This window comes from Xyrauchen texanus, chromosome 8 (assembly GCF_025860055.1).
Source record: "Xyrauchen texanus isolate HMW12.3.18 chromosome 8, RBS_HiC_50CHRs, whole genome shotgun sequence".
Taxonomy (NCBI): Eukaryota; Metazoa; Chordata; class Actinopteri; order Cypriniformes; family Catostomidae; genus Xyrauchen; species Xyrauchen texanus.
In genome coordinates this window covers 37967139-37988434 of record NC_068283.1, presented here as the reverse complement: position 1 = coordinate 37988434, position 21296 = coordinate 37967139, and the positions used below count along the sequence as shown (strand labels likewise).

The following is a 21296-nucleotide window of genomic DNA, read 5'->3' as shown; positions in this document are numbered from 1 at the left end:
AACATAAATGACTTTACTTTTGTGACGCATACATGTTTCATTATGTGTTGCTGTTGCCAATATGAAAGAAGAGTGCTTGCAAATATAAGACTGGGGTATACTCCTTTTGTTTGCGTGCCATTCCAAATTTGCGTCATGTGTACTGCGCTTGAGACACAGTGGCACGCGGAAAACTGAAGTATGCTTTGTCATTTAGTATTCTTGGCAGTTTGCAAAAGAGAGAAATCTTTGCAGTTTTTGTGCAATCCTGGACACATTAAAGATCCATTTAAAGATCTGATTTTTCATAGCAGTGGTAAAAGTGTTGTGGTTTATCATTCTTTTGTTCACATCAGGGTTGTGCACCTTTCAGAACCGAATTAACAATGCCAATTTCAGTCCAATTCAATGCTTGAATTTGAATTGAAGTAACAACAAGGATGTAAGATGAATTTGAAAGAAATCATATTTCAATTTAATTTGACTTGATTTTGAATTGAACGGGTGTCATTGTCATAGGACTCTTTAAATTGGCATAATATAGGAATACTTGAATATTTAATCTAAATAGGTAATTGTTGCAATGATGGCAGATTTCAAGTTATGGTTTTTAATTTAAGTTAACATTTCTAAGTTTTCAGTTCATTCACTTAAAATTAATATTATGTACATAATACAGTATAATAAATAATTAAGATGCCATTTATAGACATTTTTAATACACTTATTTTGCTGTATTTAATATACTGTATTTTAATTTTATGGACCATGGTGGGAAAAACACCTAATTTCCCCAAATGCTCTTAATTTACTCAGGATATTACACAAGTAATAGATACAAAATTTTAATCCCTTTTTTTTTACAACCCTACCCTGATGTATAAAGTTATTTAAAAACAATGTATTGGACCATTTCTGGAAAATGAAAAAATCTGTTTGAAGACATTCGATATTAGAGAAATGTTAGATCATTTAAAAATAATATTAATATTAGAGAAATATTATCTCTTATAAGTGAACAAATGTAATTCTATCTGTCAGTGAATAAATAGAATAGATGACTGTTATATATTTTTTAATTACAGTTCGTGAAATTCCATTTTCTATTGTTCCCATTTAAATTACAATTAAGCATTCTGCAGGGCATGGACAATTAAATTAAAATTCCAATGCATGAATTGAACAAGTTTTGCCCAACCCTGGTACATGAGTAATCGGCAAGGAAAATAAACTGACAGGCATCAATATTGAGCTGCAGAAGTTTAGACTGAAGTAAACAACTAAACATACCCAAGCCCTATCAAAAGAGTCAAATTTACAATCATGAGCACAGAGGTCCATTTTATCTACTCATGTTTTTTATCATCTTCCTATACTCTGGGTTGTACTAATTGCTGCGTGCTGCTTTATTCTTGGCATTGCTGTCACATGGTTTCAGCCAGTTTGTGACACAGAACATCTAATAACTCGTTTTTGTGGTTGTCATTTCTTTCTGTTTGTGTGTTCATGTCAACAGTAAGTCTTCAGTCCAGGGACAGAATAGGCAGTGGAGGGCCAGTCGTAGACTGCAGTCGTCTATTCGACAATGATTTGCCTGACGGGTAAGTGAAATAGCTCTTTACGTTTCTAAATAATGAAATCAGTATTTCCATATAAAACAATGTTTAAATTTTAGCAGATGCTCATTAATAACAACCACAGTTCTTATCGGGCCCTTTTTTGTGTGTCCCTGCGCAAATGTGCCCATGCCCAGCTGTCTGACTGTATGAACGTCTCTCTTGTTTTTCGTCTGCAGCTGGGAGGAGAGAAGAACTGCTTCTGGCCGGATCCAATATCTGAATCATATCACACGCAGCACCCAATGGGAGAGGCCTACAAGGTGGGATCAGGTTTCACTTGTACGCTACATTTAATGTATTTCAGACGTGTACTCTAATACTTCATTATTAATTTTTTTGCTTATTGCTAGACTTTTAAACTGAAAGAAATGGTAATGCTGAAAATAGTATTTTTAAAATGATGTACACTCACATGAGAGTCTTAAAGAAAAAGCTGCTTTGTTCTACATATGGTGCTGGGCGCACATTCATGAGCGCTGCCATATAGAGGTCATGTGACCAGGCACATATTACTCGCTTTATCTTACTAAATCCTGTAATTGGACCCTTGCATTTACAGAATAAATCTTGACCGACTTCGAATATCGCATTTTTACATCGATAGCCAAGTATGCCACTTTTTGGTAAAACAGAAATTATACCAAAAACTCAACATAAAATATGTCTTGTTTTGATCGTTAGTCATTTCAATACAAATGGTTTGCTAATCTGCCCTGATTTGCCTGGATAAAAAATGTATTTCTTATTGCAGTTACACTGCAAATGCAAAGTGGTCACATGCATATTCGTCTACCTCCGCATGACTTATTGCGAGGGAACGCAAAGCTGTTGCTACCGCGCCACACTTATCGCGAGGGAGCGCAAAACTATTTCAGAAAAAATATTCCCACCCTGTCCTCTTAGGGCTACATGCAAACCAAATATTCCTAAATTTGGACAAATTTATAAACCTATTATTTTGATTATTTAACGTATTATTTGAATACATATTGTATGTTTAAGATGTAAAATTAAATGTGGGAAAAAAACTGTCCTGATAGCCTAAGTTATTGAAATAATAGCATATAAGGAATATGCTGAAGTGTAGCTAATTTTTTAGATTTTCTTTATCCAGATTTTGCATTTTGTGTAGCTCGTTTTTACGGAAACATCATATACACAATGTAAGTTACACATTCTGACTTATTTCATGGTCTTTAAATATCACTCTTGGACTGGAACGTAGGGAATGTTGAAACCGAGGGCAGACAATGTTTTTTCTCAAAATGATTTAGCCCGCTGTTCTCGTTTTCTGAGCCTCTGTTGTTCTTAGATGGTTCCACATCACAATAACAGCACTTGAAGTCGAACGGGGCAGCTGGAAAAGGACACATATTTTGCTGCCTTGTTGGAGAGTTTTCACTATATGATTTGCCACACTATGTCAAGTTGCTTAGCTGCTCAGTGTGCTCCAATGCATAGCTTTGACATCATTACATTATTCATTTAACAACTTACAGGATGTTTTAACTGCAGAGACAATCCCAGTGGAGCTACCTGGTGTTAAGTGCTTTGCTTAGTGGAGGGTGGTTGAACTTAAAACCACTGGGTTTCCAGCCCAGATTTCTAACCACCAAGTCGAGCTTTGTGGATGTAGACTGATATAATGGTGTAGGGGTTTGCTGCAACTAAATCGTTCCTCATTAACAATAGTCATCCATATTTTTATCCTTGCGTCAGTGCATATTTTGTTTCATATAATCAAGTGATTTACATTGACGCGAAGGCATGCAAAGAGAGATGCTATTTTCACTAATACATTCAAAATAATAGTTTCTGGTGAGTTTCGTGCTTGTTTATAGTTTTAAAGTCCCATGTTATACACCAAATCTGAATTTTTTTCTGATTGCTATTAGGATTATGGTTGAACAATAAACAACATGGTAAATGGTCTGCACTTTTATATAGTACCTTTTTTAACCTTAGAGGTTACCAAAGCACTTTACACTGTGTCACATTCACACTCATACACCAATGGTGGCAGAGCTGCCATGCAAGGTGCTAACCTGCCATTGGGAGCAACTTGGGGTTCAGTGTCTTGCCCAAGGACACTTCGGCATGTGGAGTCATGTGGGCAGGGAATCGAACTGTCCTGCGATTAGCGGCCAACTCGCTTTACCAACCTGAACCACAGCCGCCATCAATCAATCAAAAAAATCAATGTTTTTATTCATGTTGGACTCTTGAAGCCTTAACGTTTGTGCCCTTCATAGTAAGGAAAGATTTATATTTCTACATTCTATACATTTTTATATTTTAAAAAACTATGGGCCGATTAATCAATTATCAGCAAAATCCACTATCGGTCTATCTCTACACACCTCTTTGTTTTACAGTCTTGCATCCTGTCTTGTCAATACAATGGCTTTGGGTTTTGCTTTAAGCATAAAAAGGATCCAAAAGTATCATAAAAGTAGTCCATGCGATTCGTGCGTTATATTCCATATCTTCTGAAAGCATGCGATTTTCGTTTTTGGTGATAACCCGGAATGTAAGTAATTTTTCAGCAAATATCTTGATGTGCATTGCATGGTCATTAGCGCTACGGGAAATAGTTTCCCAAACTGTTCCTCATTCTCCTCCTATTAAAGATATAACATGTTTAAGACTTATGAGGTTTTGCATACATTTTTACAATATAACTGTAGCGAATGCTCTCTGAACCAGATGCTATTCTGAGTTTTAAATGTTGTCCATTTTATCCCCTAAAATATTAAAGGGGGATAAGGGAATAAGCACCTAAATATTCCTAACACTCTCCTTCTCTCTTTCACTCACACAGGCCTGCGTCAGAGTACTCGAGCCCCGGCCGGCCCCTCAGCTGCCTGGTGGATGAGAACACACCCATCATGACGCCCAACGGGGCGGCGGGTGTACCTGCAGATGACCCACGCATGCAAGAGCGCAGGGTTCGCTCTCAGAGACACAGAAATTACATGAGCAGAACTCACCTACACACACCACCCGACCTGCCCGAAGGATATGGTTCGTTCAAAGACACACACACACCAGTTCTTCCACAAAAAATGTGCATCTTGCAAAGGTCAAAAATACACTCTGCAACATACATGTGACACTGAGTTTCACGAACGCACGCACACACACACACACACACAGTCGTGCTCTGGAAAAGTGAAGTTTGCACTGCAGCAGAAGTAATTAAAATGTCTCTTGAGCTCTGTAGAAAAAGGAACTTGTCTGAAATACCTCTGTGTCGTCAGCACCAGCTGCAGGGTCAGACGAGTGACCTGGAAGTAAGTGTGTGTGTGTGTGTGTGTGTGTGTGTGTGTGTGTGTGTGTGTGTGTGTGTGTGTGTGTGTGTGTGTGTGTGTGTGTGTGTGTGTGTGTGTGTGTGTGTGTGTGTGGAGAGATTCAGAGGCCAGAGGTTATAGACACAAGTTAAATGGAGCTCTGTGTGCTTTTCTCTGTTGAAGTAGCACATTTCTGACACTGAGTCCTGTAGACTCAGTGTCAGAAATGTGCTAGGGCCAGAGGGGATCAAGCAGCAATAATGGCATGGATATTTAATTGTTTTGCATTTAATTTAAAGACTTTGGCAGTATTTATTTAGTTGTGCATTAAATTATATCCATTCATCCAGTAGCGGCGATTTACAAAAACCTAGGGTATGGCCAAAAACCCTTGGAGAACCAACACTGCCCACCTCCCGCTGAATTTAATTAGTGATGTGGTCACTTTGATCCTGCACACAAATATGTGTCCGTAATTTATTGATTTATGTGATTTTTGAATTATTTATTCCTATTGTTTTCATTGATGAATCATATTACTACATCAGATTTTGTTCTGTATTATAGTAACAAAAACAATGCCGTTGTACAATGATTCTTTCATTATAAGTGGAAATTAAATGCGGTACCAAAGGAGCACTACTACGATGTTTAAATATGTTAATATTGAAATTATATTCTGTATAATTATTTTTACATTTCAGTAATGAGAACAATGTAAAAAAAACTCATGATGGCCTAAAAATAGGCTTCTTTTTCTATATGCACAATATAATTTCTTATATGTGTGTCTTGATTTTTGAGTAAAAATATCTGAGTTGAAATATCTGTACTCGGTTTTACTTGCTCTAAGATTTGTTTGTGATAATGTGATGGTCATGGTTTCCAGAGATGGATCAGGTACGCATGTGGTGAATCTAAATCTGAAACTATCATGCCACTGTACCACTGCGCAGACACACACACACACACACACACACACACACACACACACACACACATATATACTTACAAAAAATTATTATATTCTGCCACTCATCTTTTTATCATCTTGCTAATGAATTATGGCGCCCCCTGGTGTTTATCCACAGAGCAACGGACCACACAGCAGGGCCAGGTCTACTTTCTCCACACACAGACTGGCGTCAGCACGTGGCATGACCCCAGAGTGCCCAGGTACTTCCTTTACTTTCAAATATTTAATGCATTTAATACAACTCTGTTTATGTGCTGTTAGTCTAGCTGTGGCGCCTTGTACTAGTGACCATAGTACTACTAGTGTTGTGCGTGTAAGCAATACACCTCTTTCTAACTATGAGTGATGCATGCATTGTTTAATGTCTGAGACTTTGAAAACCCATGGTCTGTTACTTTGATGATGTTTGGCATTAGGCTCAAAGAATCAACACTAAAGTTTGTTTTGTCCCAATCGTTTTTTCACTTTCTCACGTTTGTCCTCTCGCTCTCTCTGTTTTGTCTCTCTTTAGGTATCTTGCTTTGATCTTTCCTATTTTGTACTCCTCTACATTCTCTTTTTGCTTTATAATGTGACATGGATGTTAGACTAGGTAGCTTCAAAAGCATTGTTAGGCTTGTTATCAGAATTAAATTATAACCCAAAGTGCTTTTGAAGCACTTATGGGTTAATTAGTAAGAGTAAAGTATTTATTTGATGTTGAAGGATCCTCTAACTAAAGAAGTAGGACATTAGCTTGTTCTGTGTGCGCTTATGTACAAGCCAAAATCCTTGGTGCAGAATAAAGTTTCAAAATCGTAATGCAGTCATATTTCATTTGTTTTGCAGCTCGACATAGAGAAGAAAACGACTGTTCTTTATAGAGGCCCAAACCTGCAAAAATAATAAATAAATAAATGTAATAATAATAAAGGAATAAATGTCTTTTATAAAACAAATATCATTCGTTTTTAATTATATTTATTATTGTATGACTTTATTCCTTTTATTATTTTCTATATTTATTTGTAACTTTATTTTTATTCATTTATTTTGCATTGATTTTATTTTTTTATTTATGTGTTCATTTATTTTTAAATTTTATTTATTCCCACATATATTTATATATTCCCATATATATTTATGTATTTATACATGTATTTATTTGTACTTTGTGCAACATGGAAATGAGGGAGGCGGTCCTTGCGTAGCTCCAGTGCATCATTGGTTGAGAGCTCAATAGTATTTATATCGGAAGCAAATAAGATGGACGTCCCACCTCAGCACCCTCTGACTCGCACAGATTTAGAATTTTACAGAGAGTTTAACAATCCAGGATGTGCTTCGACATTCATACCGGCCTACAGCTCTCCTAAACCATCAATAATTACATTTATTTATGTATTTATTTATTATTTTAGCAGGTTTTGTCCTCCATAGTTTGTGCAGCAGAGCCCATTAATGTCTTAAATTGAACTAATAAAAATGTCTCTCTATATCTCTCTCACCCTACAGGGATCTTAGTAACGTGAATTGTGAGGAGTTGGGTCCGTTGCCTCCAGGCTGGGAGATTAGGAACACGGCCACTGGGCGGGTTTACTTTGTAGACCACAACAACCGAACCACTCAGTTCACAGACCCACGTCTCTCTGCTAACCTGCACCTTGTCCTAAAGTTAGTTTTCTCCCTTGTGTTTTCAACTCAACATCATTCAAAACAAGAAAAGAAAAATTAAGTTGCTATTTAGCCAAGATTAAGGCCAGCTCTGATATATATATATATATATACAGTGAGGAAAATAAGTATTTGAACACCCTGCTATTTTGCAAGTTCTCCCACTTAGAAATCATGGAGGGGTCTGAAATTGTCATCGTAGGTGCATGTCCACTGTGAGAGACATAATCTAAAAAAAAAATCCAGAAATCACAATGTATGATTTTTTAACTATTTATTTGTATGATACAGCTGCAAATAAGTATTTGAACACCTGTCTATCAGCTAGAATTCTGACCCTCAAAGACCTGTTAGTCTGCCTTTAAAATGTCCACCTCCACTCCATTTATTATCCTAAATTAGATGCACCTATTTGAGGTCATTAGGTGCATAAAGACACCTGTCCACCCCATACAATCAGTAAGAATCCAACTACTAACATGACCAAGACCAAAGAGCTGTCCAAAGACACTAGAGACAAAATTGTACACCTCCACAAGGCTGGAAAGGGCTACGGGGAAATTGCCAAGCAGCTTGGTGAAAAAAGGTCCACTGTTGGAGCAATCATTAGAAAATGGAAGAAGCTAAACATGACTGTCAATCTCCCTCGGACTGGGGCTCCATGCAAGATCTCACCTCGTGGGGTCTCAATGATCCTAAGAAAGGTGAGAAATCAGCCCAGAACTACACGGGAGGAGCTGGTCAATGACCTGAAAAGAGCTGGGACCACTGTTTCCAAGGTTACTGTTGGTAATACACTAAGACGTCATGGTTTGAAATCATGCATGGCACGGAAGGTTCCCCTGCTTAAACCAGCACATGTCAAGGCCCGTCTTAAGTTTGCCAATGACCATTTGGATGATCCAGAGGAGTCATGGGAGAAAGTCATGTGGTCAGATGAGACCAAAATATAACTTTTTGGTCATAATTCCACTAACCGTGTTTGGAGGAAGAAGAATGATGAGTACCATCCCAAGAACACCATCCCTACTGTGAAGCATGGGGGTGGTAGCATCATGCTTTGGGGGTGTTTTTCTGCACATGGGACAGGGCTGACTGCACTGTATTAAGGAGAGGATGACCGGGGCCATGTATTGCGAGATTTTGGGGAACAACCTCCTTCCCTCAGTTAGAGCATTGAAGATGGGTCGAGGCTGGGTCTTCCAACATGACAATGACCCGAAGCACACAGCCAGGATAACCAAGGAGTGGCTCTGTAAGAAGCATATCAAGGTTCTGGCGTGGCCTAGCCAGTCTCCAGACCTATACCCAATAGAGAATCTTTGGAGGGAGCTCAAACTCTGTGTTTCTCAGCGACAGCCCAGAAACCTGACTGATCTAGAGAAGATCTGTGTGGAGGAGTGGGCCAAAATCCCTCCTGCAGTGTGCGCAAACCTGGTGAAAAACTACAGGAAACGTTTGACCTCTGTAATTGCAAACAAAGGCTACTGTACCAAATATTAACATTGATTTTCTCAGGTGTTCAAATACTTATTTGAAGCTGTATCATACAAATAAATAGTTAAAAAAATCATACATTGTGATTTCTGGATTTTTTTTTTTAGATTATGTCTCTCACAGTGGACATGCACCTACGATGACAATTTCAGACCCCTCCATGATTTCTAAGTGGGAGAACTTGCAAAATAGCAGGGTGTTCAAATACTTATTTTCCTCACTGTATATATATTCAAAACTCTTGCAAATCTTTCCTGGTTTCTCATATTTGTTCTCACAGTCCCAGTCCAAATGGTTCCCGAAGTGCCGTTGAGGCTCAGAGCAGGTGAGACTAGATTGACCATTTCCTCAATTTTTCATCTGTATGCGTGAATGTGTGTGACCGTGCATGCTTGCGTGTTGTGTGAGCCAGTGGAATGCATTAATGGGAAGCGATTTAGTTTCCCTTTTCCTGTTCTGACAGATCAAAGGACGTGTCCCACATTCCGTCTTCCCACTTTTTTTTTTTGCAGTAACAAGAAAATGCAGAGGGGTACGGCATATTATCAGGACATATATTACAAATCCTCATAATATTCCGTAAATAAATCTCGCCTAGCATCTTTTCTTCACATACATGCACCACAACTCGGACAAAAATAAGAGGAACCCAGCCAAAGCGATGTAAAATGTCCACTTGGATGTGTTGACTGAGTGTTATTTATAGGTCGACCCAAGATTTTCAATGAGCAACGCAGATTTATTTTACAAAGCATTTACTCTGTTTTCAAATTCGTTTTAAGTATATGAATTCTATGTGCCCATTGAAGTGCCAAGTATGTCTAAATCCTCAGCCTTACTGATACATAGGTCTATCTCTAGTTATGAACTGATCGTTTTGATTAATGGCCTGTTCAAAACAAACATGTTTTTGCTAAAAAAAACAAAAAAAAACAGTAAAACTGAACACAAGTGTCCCAAGACCAATGTTAGATAACCTACAAGTAACTCGCTACAAATTTCTAATTACTTATCTAAAATTGTAATAAGATTATTTTACTGATTACTTTGTAAAAATGTAATCACATTACTAATTACCTTACTTTTAAGTTACTTTCTAAGATACTTTTCACATAATGTCTATTTCCTCCTCGTTCATTGTGGCACGCAGGTCATACGTTCAACAAAATGATTCGTTTAAGGACGCACGCCCTTCAGCTATCGCTGAAACCCAAACAGGCTTACAAATGAATTCATGTTTTAATGTATTCTATGTAAATAATTTTAGAAATGTATGGGACTCGAGTACTTTTAAGTAACTTCATTGAATGTCAGTAACTGTAATCTGATTACGAGAATTTACTGACTGAAAATAATTCGATTAGAGTAACAAATGACTTTGTAATCAGATGACACCTAACATAGCTTGAGACGCATTTTTAAAAGTCTGCGTACTTTATAACTTGACCTTAAACTTTAACTCACCGGCATTTAAAAAATTGCGCAACATCCTGTTCGAGATGTTGCGCAATAGTCCAGAGCGTCCAATTGCAAAAAGCACGTTTTGTGTAAACTGCTCCTTATTCATCAAGCAGACAGACTGCTCTAAACTAAATGTCCCTGGTGATTCAGTTATACTTTGGAAAAGACATCAGATAGATTATGTGGATAGAGTATCTGTCAGGACATCTGCCATATATCAGAGTAGAAAATCTCACCTCTCGTGCTGCGCCTCCCCGTCATCCAGCAAAAATCCACTTTGCTTTGCATGTTTATTTCAGCATTGATCAGTTTATGTTCTCCTAATTGGTTTATGATCTCATAATCATTAACCATTTTAAGTGCATGATGGGAACGTTGTATGTATGGTTGGCACACACGTGTATGTATTCGTATGGTTGTGCGTGTGTGCATGCATGAGTTACTGTTTTGATGAATCCTCCCTGTTGTTGCATATCCAGGATTTCATGGTTCGTTGATTTTAAAGTCAGACAAGTGATCCAAAAATCTTCTTTCTAAGAGCATGTGCAACAAGAGACATTTATGTTTGCATATCGTCATTCACAACAGGCTGTTTTAGTGTAAGAACTGATTTAGGGCGTATTCAGATCATTGATTTAAATGCAAACCAGATCTTAAATCAGTCCAGTGTGGTACAACATACTGTAAATTCAGAATTATAAAATAGATAGTTGTGACTCAAATTTCTGAATTGAAGCTGTTGCAAAATGACTATAAATATATAAAGTCTGATAATTATTAATAATTAGTGAAACTCTTTATTTAACATCTGTGTCCATTATAGGGTCCATTCATGTCGGAATAGGAAAGAGGGGGAGGGAATATGTGAGGAATGTGGGGTCACGTAGAGTGAGTGAATGAGTGTCAGGGTCCGTGTCACATGGATAAATGAGAATGTGAGAGTGGTTGTGAAGTAAGACAAATGTTAGTTTAGTTGTTTGCTCGGAGCATGTATTTTCAGGTTGAGGAATGTATCGTTCATGTATGAATGAATGCACATTTCTTCCTTGGACTCATTCATCCATCTCTTTACCTGTCTTACTCTGCCTTTTTATTCCACCTTTTTTATCAGCCGAACTATAATGAACATACATTTAATGGGGGGAAATTTGTATTACTTTTGTTAATGATAGATGATGCAATTCTGCAAAAAAATCTTCATAGCTTTCGGCAGAGTTCTGTACTCACAGATTCCTTTTGCATGCTACGTCATTGCAAACCATTACTGTCCATTTTCCTTAATCTCAAACACATTTAATCTTATGTGAAATTAATTGTGTATATGTATTATTAAGCTGTAATGTCTTGCACACTTGCAACACATGCATACAGGAGATTTGCCGAACAGCAGGATGTGACATTTCAGCTCGGTGTGGCTCTGTAGAGGCCACAGACCTTCAGGAATGCAGACCACAGTGCACGAACACACACACACACACACACACACACACACACACACACACACACACACACACACACACACACACACACACACACACACACACACACACGCGACAACGTATAGCTGCTGGACATCATAGAGAAAGCACAATAGAAATATATTAGATGATAATATGGGCATTATATCGACTGTTAGCCATCCTGCTCTCTAGGTCTCAGCCATATCCATATCAGTCACTTTGTCCACCTGTCCACATTGAAGATTGTGGGAACCATCTATTTTTGGAAAGTTGTTTATTTTATCTCTGGTAGACTTTGGTCACGTCTGGCACTGGCATGTCACATATCTGTAAATTTGGCCTTTGTTGAAGCCTGCACGGGTGAAGATAGGGTCAATCTGATGCAGGGGTGAAAATTTCATCAAAATGTTGGGGGGGACAATAAACATAACAATTCTCAAGAGCAATTTTTGAAGGGGACACCAAGGTTTTTTTTGTTGTTGCCCCGTTTGCATTTTGTATTATTTTTATTTCTTAAACAGTTATTTTAAGAATATATCATTTATATTATTTACAATACACATATTTTAATGATATTTTAGGAGGGGGCAACCCTCAGATGGGGAGTCCTGACCCCCAACCCCTGCAATTTCCGCCTATGATCTGATGTGTGCATGACAGAATGCAGATGATTTGCAAGAGATGCCTTGTCTCATTTTGTTCACCTCTCTGCAGTCGTCCCGGGCAGCTGAAGGAGCAGGCCCAGACTGTCGTGTCTCCCGGAAATCTCCCAGAAGACCCAGAATGTCTCACGGTGCCCAAGTACAAGCGAGATCTGGTGCAGAAGCTGAAGATCTTGAGACAGGAGCTGTCCCAACAGCAGCCTCAGGCGGGACACTGCCGTATCGAGGTCTCCCGCGAGGAGATCTTTGAGGTGAGACCCTCAACTCATATTAAAACATAAAAACAAGCAGTTCAGAGGGAACCATTAATTTGCTACTTTAAACTCAAACAGTAAAGCTTCTAATAATGAATTTAGTAAAATATTTGTATAATATTAAATTGTATACAGCAACTTTTCAAACTGCTTTACTGATAATATGATTACATTTCACTGATGTGCTCAGATAGTTAGTTGCACTACTATGAACATGACCACCAAGGATCAGACCTTTAATAGCACTTGGAAAGCCTAAAGGCCTGGTTAACATTTACCATAACAGCCTTTGAGTTCTGCTTGATGTTACTCACAAATCTATTTATGAATGGAAAAAGCCATAATGCATCAGACACCCTGTTAAACTGTAATAGCGTGCTGCGATCACCTCGGCTATGGAGAGAATGCGAATGACTCTCACTGCACACATGTTTCTGAGTTTAATCAGTGCCCCCCCCCCATTCTCTCTTCGCTCAGCCTGAAGGGATTTTTGGCTTGGGCGCCTGTTTGGTCATCTGTTTCGGGGTGTTTATGGGTGTTGCGCTGAATGCACACAGGCATTTCTGGATGAAGCATTCATGGAGACTGTGCTCTCTCCCCATGGACGAGTCTGGCCTTAAACATTTGGATTGCATGAGACCTTTGCGTGGATTCTTGAGTTTGTTTCGTTCTTTGAGATTATTGGCCAGCTTGTAAAATGAAAGATTGTAATAGGTCATCACATTGGAACAGTTTTCCTGTTACTGATATACCAGTAGTCTTCTCGGCGCAGCATTGTCATTACTCACCTGAGCATTAACATTATATCTTTATAATGTATTGGACACCTTTCTGTGGCGCTTCTTACATTTTAACCAGGGTCATTATAGTGTAGAGTTTTTTATATTTTGTGCTTTTTCTTATCTGTCCTTTTCAATTTAGTTTCATAGTTTTTTCACTTTATGACTCTTAGTTTGTTTTGTGTTTTCCAAATGTTTAGTTGTAGTATGTTATGAGTGTTATGAGTATGTTAATGTATCGCTATCTAGTGGCATTTTGTCACTAAAATCTAAATATAAAAAATTAAAATGCATTTGTGGTAATTTTTCTTTCATTTCAGTTTGAGTCATAAATCAAACGTTGCTAACCGCACACTAAATTGCAAAACAAACAAAAATGGGTGTAGCAAAAATTTTTCAAATTAACAAGTCGTAATTTGAAAATTGCAACCAGTTTTGGAGTCATGAAAATGTATTTCTATTTTAAGTTCATTTTCAGTTTTTTTTTTTTTTTTTTTTTTATTTAGTTCATTTTTATTTGTATTTCTGTGTTTTTTTTGTTACTTTAATTTTATTCGTTTTTTATTTATGTGTAGTTTTCGTTACAGTTTTTTCAATTGTGTTAACACTAATGTTTATGTTAGTGTTTTGTTTTTTTGTGAACAATAATAACACTGATTTCACCTCCTTGTCTCTCAGGAATCATACCGGCAGGTGATGAAAATGAGGCCGAAGGACCTGTGGAAGAGGTTGATGGTGAAGTTTAGAGGCGAGGAGGGTCTCGACTATGGAGGAGTTGCTAGGTATGTTGTGAACGCTTAACAAATATACACTATAACAAAAGCCCTTACAGTATATTCCAAGTCTCCTGAAGCCATGCAACAGCTTTGTGTGAGGAACCGACTGAAATGCAACTTTTTTCTATGATACCTTCCCCTCCACTGGAGCTCACAAATTTAATTATATATATATATATATATATATATATACACACACACACAATAATAATAATAATCATACTCCCTTAAAACTATACTACAGTACTCTCTCCACACCCCACCTGAGAGCTCCCACAAAAATTACCAAATTACCTGCCCCATTTCTGGACAAACAAATCTAAATCACCCCGTCTTCCCAGTGACACCTCCTCATAAGACGCTACCCTCCCCGCATGTCACATTCTTTAAAAACAAAAATTATTTGGAACGCTTGAATGAGAGTAAATAATGAAAGTATGTTAATTTAACCGAAACACGCATTCTGAGATAACTACATTCCAAACATAAGGCATCAGTGAATTACTGCCACTTTTGCATGATGAAGAAATAATGTCTTCATTCCACAATGCATTTCACAGATCTGAAGACAGTCAATTGAATAATCTGTTCCAATGTGGGTCAAGCTTAAAGCCTGTGTGTCCATCTAGTGGTAGAATTAAAGTGCAACACTTAAAATGTTTTGCTGTGTTAAAATGAGAAGGGCATGAGGAACAATACAACGTCTGTAATTCTTGCTTGTTTGTGTGTTTTTAGGGAGTGGTTATACTTGCTTTCACATGAGATGTTGAATCCGTACTACGGGCTCTTCCAGTATTCACGAGATGACATCTATACGCTACAGATCAACCCTGACTCTGCTGTTAATCCGGTAATTCAACCTAGTTACCAAGCTGACTCACAAGCTGTCTGAGACATAAACGAGACATGCAGTATGATCCTTCAATAATGTTTATCTGATTCAAATTTAAATAGTTTAGAAATGTACTACTTATCCCTAAATTAATCACCCCTTTAGCTTATTGCTAATTGGTTAACCTGTTGGTGTAACAACTCAAAAACATTTCATCCATTTGCTTTGTTTTTTTTAGGAGCACTTATCCTATTTCCACTTTGTGGGGAGGATCATGGGAATGGCAGTTTTCCATGGCCACTATATAGATGGTGGCTTTACTCTACCCTTCTATAAGCAGTTGCTAGGGAAACCCATCACTCTCGATGACATGGAGTCAGTAGACCCGGATCTCCATAACAGCCTCGTCTGGATCCTGTCAGTGTACTTTATATAATTATAATTTAATATCAAACTCCGATTAAATACTGTAATGCACTGCATGTTATAGAAGAGAGTACTTTATACATAGTTTTCATTGTACTGTAGTAAAATACACTGCAATTATTTTAACAATGTAAACTTGGCTGATTAGATTATTGCATGAATAAGTAGGTGTACAAGTGTTCCTAATAAAGTGAGTGTTATTAGGAACACCTGAACACCTACTTATTCATGCAATTATCTAATCAGCCAATCATGTGGCAGCAGTGCAATGCATAAAATCATGCAGATACAGGTCAGGAACTTCACATTCAGTTAATGTTCACATCAACCATCAGAATGGGGAAATATTTTGTTCTCTGTGATTTCAACCGTGGCATGATTGTTGGTGTCAGATGGGCTGGTTTGATTATTTCTGTAACTGCTGATCTCCTGGGAGTTTCACACACAATAGTCTCTAGAATTTATTCTGAATGGTGGCAAAAACAAAAAACGTCCAGTAAGCGGCAGTTCTGCGGACGGAAACACCTTGTTAATGAGAGAGGTCAACGGAGAATGGCCAGACTGGTTTGAGCTGACAGAAGGGCTACGACAGAAGGGACCCCTCTGTACAATTGTAGTGAGCAGAACAGCATCTCCGAATGCACAACATGTCAAACCTGGAGGCGGATGGGCTATGACCGCAGAATACCATGTTGGTTCCACTTCTGTCAGCCAAGAACAGAAGTTGAGGCTGCAGTGGGAACAGGCTCACCAAAGCTGGACAGTTAAAGACTGGAAAAACAGGGCCTACATTTCTGCTGAGGTACACAAATGGTTGGCCCACTGCAGCCTCAGCTTCCTGTTCTTGGCTGACAGAAGTGGAACCAACATGGTCTTCTGCTGTCATAGCCCATCCGCCTCCAGGTTTGACATGTTGTGCATTCTGAGATGCTGTTCTGCTCACTACAATTGTATTGCAGTGAGCATGTCACAGTCCAAATCACTGAGATCACATTTTATCCCCATTCTGATTGTTGATGTGAGCCTTAACTGAAGCACCTGACCTGTATCTGCATGATTTTATGCATTGCACTGCTGATTAGATAACCACATGAATAAGGTGTACAGGTGTTCCTAATAAAATGCTCAGTGAGTGTATAAAAATGGTCTTGAATGATGGATGCTAATAATGAGATGTCTATGCTTTTTGATTTAATGCTTAAAAATACAGTTATTTAATGTTCAGAAATATTCACAGACTTTTAAATCCATCTTTTAATGGAGACTGTATGATAAGTTGCCTATGCAGTTGATAAGTAGCATAAGTTCCTACATTTTGTGTCAAAAGTTTTATAGGCGAAATGTATGTTTTTAGATTTAACAATTTCTTATAAGCATTTTAAGCACCTTTCTGTCTTGACTAGTTCTCTTAAATTTGCCCTGCGTGTGGCATGACAAATACATTAAACATTATTTCATTTTTTTATTACAAGTCATTTGTCAATTAATATGAGATCTTAAAAAGCAAGTGTATGATTAATTATACAAGAATGGTTTTTGAAAAATGCAATGGTTTGTATGATTCAAATGCAAAATGTTTTACATTTATTTTCTGTATGTGTTTAGCGATAATGACATCACTGGGGTGTTGGACCACACGTTTTGTGTAGAACACAATGCATACGGAGAGATCATTCAACACGAATTAAAACCCAATGGCAAGAGCATGCCCGTCACCCAGGATACCAAGAAAGAATATGTCAGGTGAGCATGCTATTAACCGCAAACATTTGTTGCCTTTGGGTCTTAATCTGTTCTGCATTTGAACTGCTTAATCTACACTGTGTTTTGAGTGCATCTGACCTGCTCTTATTAGGCATGTTGTCTCTCTTCCTGTACTTGTGCAGGCTGTATGTGAACTGGCGTTTCTTGAGGGGTATCGAGGCTCAGTTTCTGGCCCTGCAGAAAGGATTCAACGAGGTCATCCCACAACATCTTCTCAAGTCATTTGATGAGAAAGAGTTGGAGGTATGAAAACATCAAGCCGTTTAGAGGTCTAAGAAAGGAATCCTGCTAACTTGCAACGTTGTCCATCGCATGTGCTTGCTACACAAAACTTGTTGACATGAAGTGCAGTGTGACGTGCTGAACTCAATCTAAAACTGCCTTGAAAATCATTTTAGAATTACTATTAGAGGTTGAACGATAGTGGATTCTGCCAATACGATAACTAAGCTGGTGGATAAGGCCGTTATCTGATAGGTTTAAATCCAATGTTAAAAGAATATCTTAGTCTTTCCTTACTGTGACGTGCACGGAAATAGAGGCCAAACTAATTTGTCCAATATGAATCAAATCCCAGATGCATTTTATTGTGCAAACAAAATCCCAATAATAACCAAAGACGTACAATTTATAGATTTTATACAATATAATGTTACAATATAAACGCTATGAACTTTGTCATATAGGCTAATAAATACTGTAAGAGCAGTTATTCACCATCACTAGATCATCATTCATCAATAGTAGATAATTAGCGATCGCTTTCATAGTTGTCTTGCATTCTGGGAATCCAGTATTATATACAAAATCGTCAGTCAAAATCAACATGAACATTGACATGAATGAATTCAACGTATATCTATTTAACAACAAAACCTCTTCAGGAGGGCTCATTTTTATAACCAAATGGTAGTAAATTGGACCCCCCCCCCATTCATTAGATCTGCACACATCAAACATGATTTCTTTTTTTTCCTCAAAACTACCAATTAAGACTAAAGGTGAACAGTTTCCCTCCATCACTTTGTGCCATTGTTCAAACCATTGGAACAGCCAATGTTAGCCGCCTCCTCTTGTCGACAGGCATGCAAAATCTATCGGCAACCATTGCTGTCGATTTCCGATAGTTTCAAAAAGCAACCATCGGTGTCGGGTTATTTCGGTCTACTTGCAATTATTATGCATGCAGTGTTATGACCTCATATTAATTGAGAGACTAGATTAAGAGTGCTAAGCACAGTGCTATGCCATTAGTCATAAGCACAAAGTCAGTGAACTTGGCCATGAAGTTTTGGTATTTTCGTGCAACTAAGTTTGGCGAAATCACGTGCGCAACGCACTAATGGGCTGGGTCAAGTGCCATTTGAATTCGGAGGTTCTTCCGGTTATTTTTCATGCTATTATATTGTTTATTCCTTCAAGCACAACTATATAAACAAAGACCGCACATTCATAAGAAGATGGAAGTGTAAATGGAATGTATCCAATGAATTAAAGAATAGAAATATGGACACGCTCCTTTTATAAGCTTTAAAATATTAAAGTTATTCTCGTCAGGATTTGGATGTACGCTCCCTTAAATGTTCGAATTATTAATCATTTTCATCTACTTACAAATCATTGCTTCATATCTAAAACATTTTGGTTTCATAAAACGGCTATTGTCAGGGACTTTATTTGTCCTTCCACTTCATTTTCAGAGTTTGGACATGAACTTTATCACCACCTGCTGGTGCAATCTCCAAACTGCAAATGCAGGAAGTGAATTTAGACTTTGAAACTTCTTAATGCAGTGACCTATTTCTAAGGAAAATATCAAATTGCACTTTGCACCAATTAATTAAAATACAATACACCCACAGTTTGTGTGCTTACATCCACAGATAGCGCCAACACTCCTACCCATGCCCACTTGGGTGGCATGAAAATTGTGCTTAGAATTAGCACACTTATGAAAATTGGATAAGACGTAGCGCACGGTCATTGCGCATAGCGCTGCACTTTGCACACTCCAGAAAACAGATCCCTTGCAGTTTTAAAAACTGTTTAGCTTGAATGCACGATGTATTGCTTTGAATAAAAGCATCTGCCAAATGACTACATGTAAATGATTCAAGTGTTCTGTTGTTTTCAGCTTATTGTGTGTGGCCTCGGTAAGATCGACATCAACGACTGGAAGTCAAACACTCGTCTGAAGCACTGCACGGCTGACAGTAACGTAGTCAAGTGGTTCTGGCGGGCCATTGAGTCGTACGATGAGGAGCGGAGAGCCAGGCTGCTGCAGTTTGTCACCGGCTCCTCAAGAGTTCCCCTGCAAGGATTTAAAGCCCTGCAAGGTACGTGATGTCATTTCCTTAAGTCTTCAGAGTTTTCTTTCAGGATTTGGAAAGAAATCTCAGGCTATACGCTGCACACAGTCCCTCTGATACAGAAAAACGTAGGCCATGTTAAGATGTACTTAATTATGTGCAAAAAATAGTTCACCCAAAATCTTTACTCATGCCATCACAGATGTGTATGACTTTCATTCTTCTGCTGAACACAAACCAAGAAATATAGAAGAATATTTCAGCTCTGTTTGTCTGCACAATGCAAGTGAATGGTGACCAAAATTTTGAAGCTCCAAAAAGCACATGAAGGCAGCATAAAAGTAATCCATAGGACTCCAGTGGTTTAATCCATGACTTCAGAACCAATGTTATAGGTGTGGTTGAGAAACGTTGCAATATTTATTTGATTACTTTTATTACTTTTATGCTGCCTTTATATGCTTTTTGGAGCTTCAAAGTACTGGTCACCATCCACTTGCATTGTATGAACCAACAGAGCTGAAATATTCTTCTTAAAATCTTAATTTTTGTTCTGCAGAAGAAAGTAAGTCATACACAACTGGGATAGCATGAGAGAATGTTCATTTTTGGGTGAACTATCCCTTTTATTTGTTTATATACTTTGCTTTTCAGGGATTTGTATCATAAAAATTGTTTAAATCCCAATAGTTTCAAACTAGACTTTGAAAAATACATGTGAATAATTTGAAAAGCGAACTATTCACATGTATTTGATAGTTGACATGTAGTTATGTTAAAGTGTGTGTGTATGAAACTCTGTATGTGGGATCCAGGTGCTGCCGGACCACGTCTTTTCACCATCCACATGATCGACGCCAGTGCCAACAACCTGCCCAAAGCGCACACTTGGTAAGCACTATTGTATGAAGATTAGACTCAACCAATATTGTTTTTTTTTTATTGGCTAATGCTGATAGAGAAAAATCGAAGCTCACAAGTGAAAATGCTTCTGTTTTGCGTTTTTCAAATTTACATGGATGCAAAATACTCGGCTTCATCTTCAAAGTCATCTTTTCTGAAGCTAATTTGGCCACATTTTTTAGAAACAGTTCTACATTTTCCCTGTTTAAATCTCTTGAAACTTTAAGCTTACTTTTAGCTTAACACTTAAAGATTTAAATGCAACAAAAAGGCTTAATGTACAACAAACAAATCAAGTGAACTGTACATCTGGAACACTTTCTATGATTTTCTCACCTTTTTCAACGAGTTTGCATCCCTGAACTGAATTCAATTTTTGTCATTCAAAATATACTGTCAGAATAGTTATTTTACATCTTTTTACCTTCATTTGGTCAACTTCTGTGTGAAATATTAAATATTTCTTTATAATTTTACATCATAACTTTGTTTTAAAATGTTTAAAAAAATGTTTGGGTGCCTGGGTAACTCGGCTTGTCAAGACGCTGACTACCACACCGTGAGTCGCACGCTCGAATCCAGGGTGTGCTGAGTGACTCCAGCCAGGTCTCCTAAGCAACCAAATTGGCCCGGTTGCTAGGGAGGGTAGATTCACA

At 37.9% G+C, this 21296-nt stretch overlaps 1 protein-coding gene across 2 annotated transcripts in view; it reads left to right on the top strand.

The window, feature by feature from the left end:
* LOC127647485 (E3 ubiquitin-protein ligase SMURF2) overlaps positions 1–21296 on the top strand; it is a 65006-nt gene that overhangs the window by 40874 nt on the left and 2836 nt on the right. The window contains exons 6-19 of one of the 2 annotated variants that reach the window (XM_052131748.1): positions 1496–1580; positions 1775–1858; positions 4420–4622; positions 5980–6064; positions 7359–7517; positions 9295–9339; positions 12650–12848; positions 14309–14412; positions 15142–15256; positions 15477–15655; positions 17270–17407; positions 17551–17671; positions 19563–19764; positions 20553–20628. In XM_052131748.1, the coding sequence (XP_051987708.1) occupies positions 1496–1580; positions 1775–1858; positions 4420–4622; positions 5980–6064; positions 7359–7517; positions 9295–9339; positions 12650–12848; positions 14309–14412; positions 15142–15256; positions 15477–15655; positions 17270–17407; positions 17551–17671; positions 19563–19764; positions 20553–20628 (1795 nt within the window). The remainder of the gene's footprint in view (positions 1–1495; positions 1581–1774; positions 1859–4419; positions 4623–5979; positions 6065–7358; positions 7518–9294; positions 9340–12649; positions 12849–14308; positions 14413–15141; positions 15257–15476; positions 15656–17269; positions 17408–17550; positions 17672–19562; positions 19765–20552; positions 20629–21296) is intronic. The other variant, XM_052131749.1, reaches the window with a different exon arrangement.